This window comes from Bison bison, unplaced genomic scaffold (genome assembly GCF_000754665.1).
Source record: "Bison bison bison isolate TAMUID 2011002044 unplaced genomic scaffold, Bison_UMD1.0 scf7180017864080, whole genome shotgun sequence".
NCBI classification, from domain to species: Eukaryota; Metazoa; Chordata; class Mammalia; order Artiodactyla; family Bovidae; genus Bison; species Bison bison.
This window is the reverse complement of record NW_011494652.1, coordinates 3,776,318-3,779,356: the sequence shown is the minus strand read 5'-3', so window position 1 is coordinate 3,779,356 and position 3,039 is coordinate 3,776,318. Positions and strand designations below refer to the sequence as shown.

The following is a 3,039-nucleotide window of genomic DNA, read 5'->3' as shown; positions in this document are numbered from 1 at the left end:
GGAACAAAGATCCCACGTGCTGCGTGGCACGGCCTAAAAAAAACAGGGAAGAGGCGATCGGGTCAGATCCACCCTGAGCACGAGGGTGTGGTCTTCGGCCAGTGGCGCCTCTCGAGTATTACTCTCTCCTGGGCGCTGCACCGGGGGCTGAGCACGTGCCGGTGGCCACCCACCCACAGCTCCTGCCTCCTACCCTACAGTGGGGCGAGAGTCCTCAAACCAGGTAATTGCATGCTACCAGCTGTGTAAATTACGATTCTATTACCGGCATCCATAATTTCACGAAAAAACAAGTTCTTGTTTGCTGGGTATTGTAAATACACAGAACTCTTCTTCCCTGTCCCTGTAGGTGCTTCGTCGCTAAGTTGTGTCTGACCTTTTGCTACCCCGTGGACTGTAGCCTGCGGGGCTCCTCGGTCCATGGGATTTCCCAGGCAAGAATATTGCAGTGGGCTGCCATTCCCTTCTCCAGGGGGTCTTCCTGAACCAGGGATCGAACCCACGTCTCCTGCGTCTGCTGCATTGGCAGGCGGATTCTTTATCACTGAGCCACCTGGGATGCCCTAATAGACAGAAGAGACTACCTTTTTTTTATTTTCAGATTGATGCAAGTTTAATTTGCTTTGGTAAACAAATGATTGGTTTCAGAGGAAAGGGCACGTTACTTTTGTTCTGGTTGTATTGAGCTGTTAGGGCAGGACAGCTGTGCTTGTCATCCGTGTGTTGCCTCCAGATGTGGCTTCTGGCTTGCCACCTCTCTTCCGTGTTTCTTCCTTGTGGGGTATTTTGCCGGCATCCCCCACTCTAGAATCAGGTTGGATGGGGAGCAATTGTGTGTGCGAAGGCGCCCATGTCATTGTCAGGGGTGGTGGGGGGTTGGCTGGGTCTGGAAGGTGCAACCTGATGGAGGGTTCCTGGGGTGCTGGGGTCTCAGGCTGCTCCATCACCACTCCATGAGCCGGTGTGATGTCGATGGGTCAGCAGTGACGATGGAAGGCTTACAAGAAGGGGAACGCAGTGGGGACCACCCCCCGTGATGGCTTCTCCACCCGCCCCTGCAGGCAGAAGGTCGTGGAGGGCAGTCTGACGCATCCCTTTGCCCTGACGCTCTCTGGAGACACTCTGTACTGGACAGACTGGCAGACCCGCTCCATCCACGCCTGTAACAAGAGGACTGGAGACAAGAGGAAGGAGATCCTTAGCGCTCTCTACTCGCCCATGGATATTCAAGTGCTCAGCCCGGAGCGACAGCCTTATTGTAAGTCAGGGGCCAGGCCGGGGCTGAGCGCGGGAGGCTGGTGTCTTCGTGTGGGGAGGGGGCAGGCTGGGAGAGGTCCCTCTGCAGAGCTGGCATGGGGGCTGCTTTGGGCAGGGCTGTCCTCAGGGATGGAAGAAGGATTCCCAAGGAAGGTTACCCTGTTTTTCAAGGCCCAGTGGAGATTACATACTTACTCATGGAAAATCTGCTCCAGGTCTGAGTTCTCAGCCTGGGCTCCCCATGGGGTCGTGGAGGGGTCTCTGATGGTGAAAAGCCCCTGTGACAGGCAGCCAGCAGGGCCAGGGACTTGGGTTCACCCACTCCCTCAAGGACCACCACCTGCTCTTACGGGGACCTCCACCAGGTCCCATGGGGACCACAGAGAGTGTGGGTGGATTTTGGCCTTGATGCTGTTGAAGGTCCCAACTTTGAATTTAAGTAGAGTCCCAGGGGTGGGGCTCTCTGGACTTGTCTTCTGGGGAGAGCTCCGTGGTCCTTAAATGCAAGCTAGGTTCAATCCTTGGGTTGGGAAGATTCCCGTGGAGAAGAGACTGGCAATCCACTCCACTGTTCTTGCCTGGAGAAAGTCGGACACAACTGAGCGACTAACACTTTCAGCACTTCGCGTTTCATGGGTCCCCCCCCAATCCTGTCCTGGGCAGAGTGAGATGCCGGGAGTGTCAGTTCAGTTGCATTGTGCCAGGGAGAGCAAAAAGTCTCGTCATCAGCATCGAGAGGCTCGGCCCTGTGTGGCCATCGAGCGCCTGTGCAGAGCCCATGAGGTCCAAGCACGTGACAGATAAGACAGGCCTCTGCTCTAGGAACCCCCAACCCAGGGCGGCACCACTGCCAGGCGGACAGGTCCTGGGATCCTGCCAGCGAGGGCTGGGGGTGGCCTCCACAGGGGAGGTGGCCATGGAGGGGCCCTGATGTAGACGGGGTTTCTCATTGTAGGAAATTGGGAGGAGGAGGGGCGGGGAGGATGCCCACCTCGGGCGAGGCGGGAGTGGGGGTCGAGGGTCAGTTCCGGAATGGTGTCCCCCGCCCTGTTTCCCGCAGACCACACGCAGTGTGAGGAGGACAACGGCGGCTGCTCCCATCTGTGCCTGCTGTCCCCGCGGGAGCCCTTCTACGCCTGCGCCTGCCCCACGGGCGTGCAGCTTCAGGACAACGGCCAGACGTGCAAGGCAGGTGAGCCGGGGAGGGGCGGCCGCCGGCCTGGGTGCCCACCATCTGCTTCCCTCGGGGAGGGGCTTACACGGTCTGGGCTCCGAGCTGCCGGGATTGGGTCAGATTTGGGCTCTGCTGCCCGACGGGCGCCCTGGGGTTCCCGTCTGTAAGAGGAGGTCGTGCCGGACGGGCTGAGACCCCGAGTGCCTAGCACCCTCCCTGCTTGTGTGATCACACCCTAAAAGCTGGCCGTTGTCAACTGTTAGGGTAAGGAGGGTGGTGTGCTGGGAACCGGGACGCAGGAGGCAGCGGCAGACACGTCGGCCTCTCCTCCCGCCTCTTCCGAGGGCTCCCAACTCTGCGGCACCGCGGGCCCTGCCGAAAGCTCCTGTCTTTGCTCCTCTACTTTTTTCATAAGCGTTGCTGTGGAACTTATAATTCATTTTAAAAACATTTTATTTTTTATTATTATTTTTGTTTTGGCTACACTGTGTGGCATGTGGGATCTTGGCTCCCTGACCAAGGGTGGAAACCGTGCCCCCCGCTGTGGAAGCACAGAGTCTTAACCCGTGGACCACCAGGGAAATCCTATAATTCATTTTGACCCTTGC

At 57.9% G+C, this 3,039-nt stretch overlaps 1 protein-coding gene across 1 annotated transcript in view; it reads left to right on the top strand.

Moving 5' to 3' along the window:
• Positions 1-3,039, top strand: part of LRP5 (low density lipoprotein receptor-related protein 5) — a 90,132-nt gene that overhangs the window by 17,924 nt on the left and 69,169 nt on the right. The window contains exons 4-5 of the mRNA XM_010837822.1: positions 1,062-1,258; positions 2,318-2,449. Of these exons, the coding sequence (XP_010836124.1) occupies positions 1,062-1,258; positions 2,318-2,449 (329 nt within the window). The remainder of the gene's footprint in view (positions 1-1,061; positions 1,259-2,317; positions 2,450-3,039) is intronic.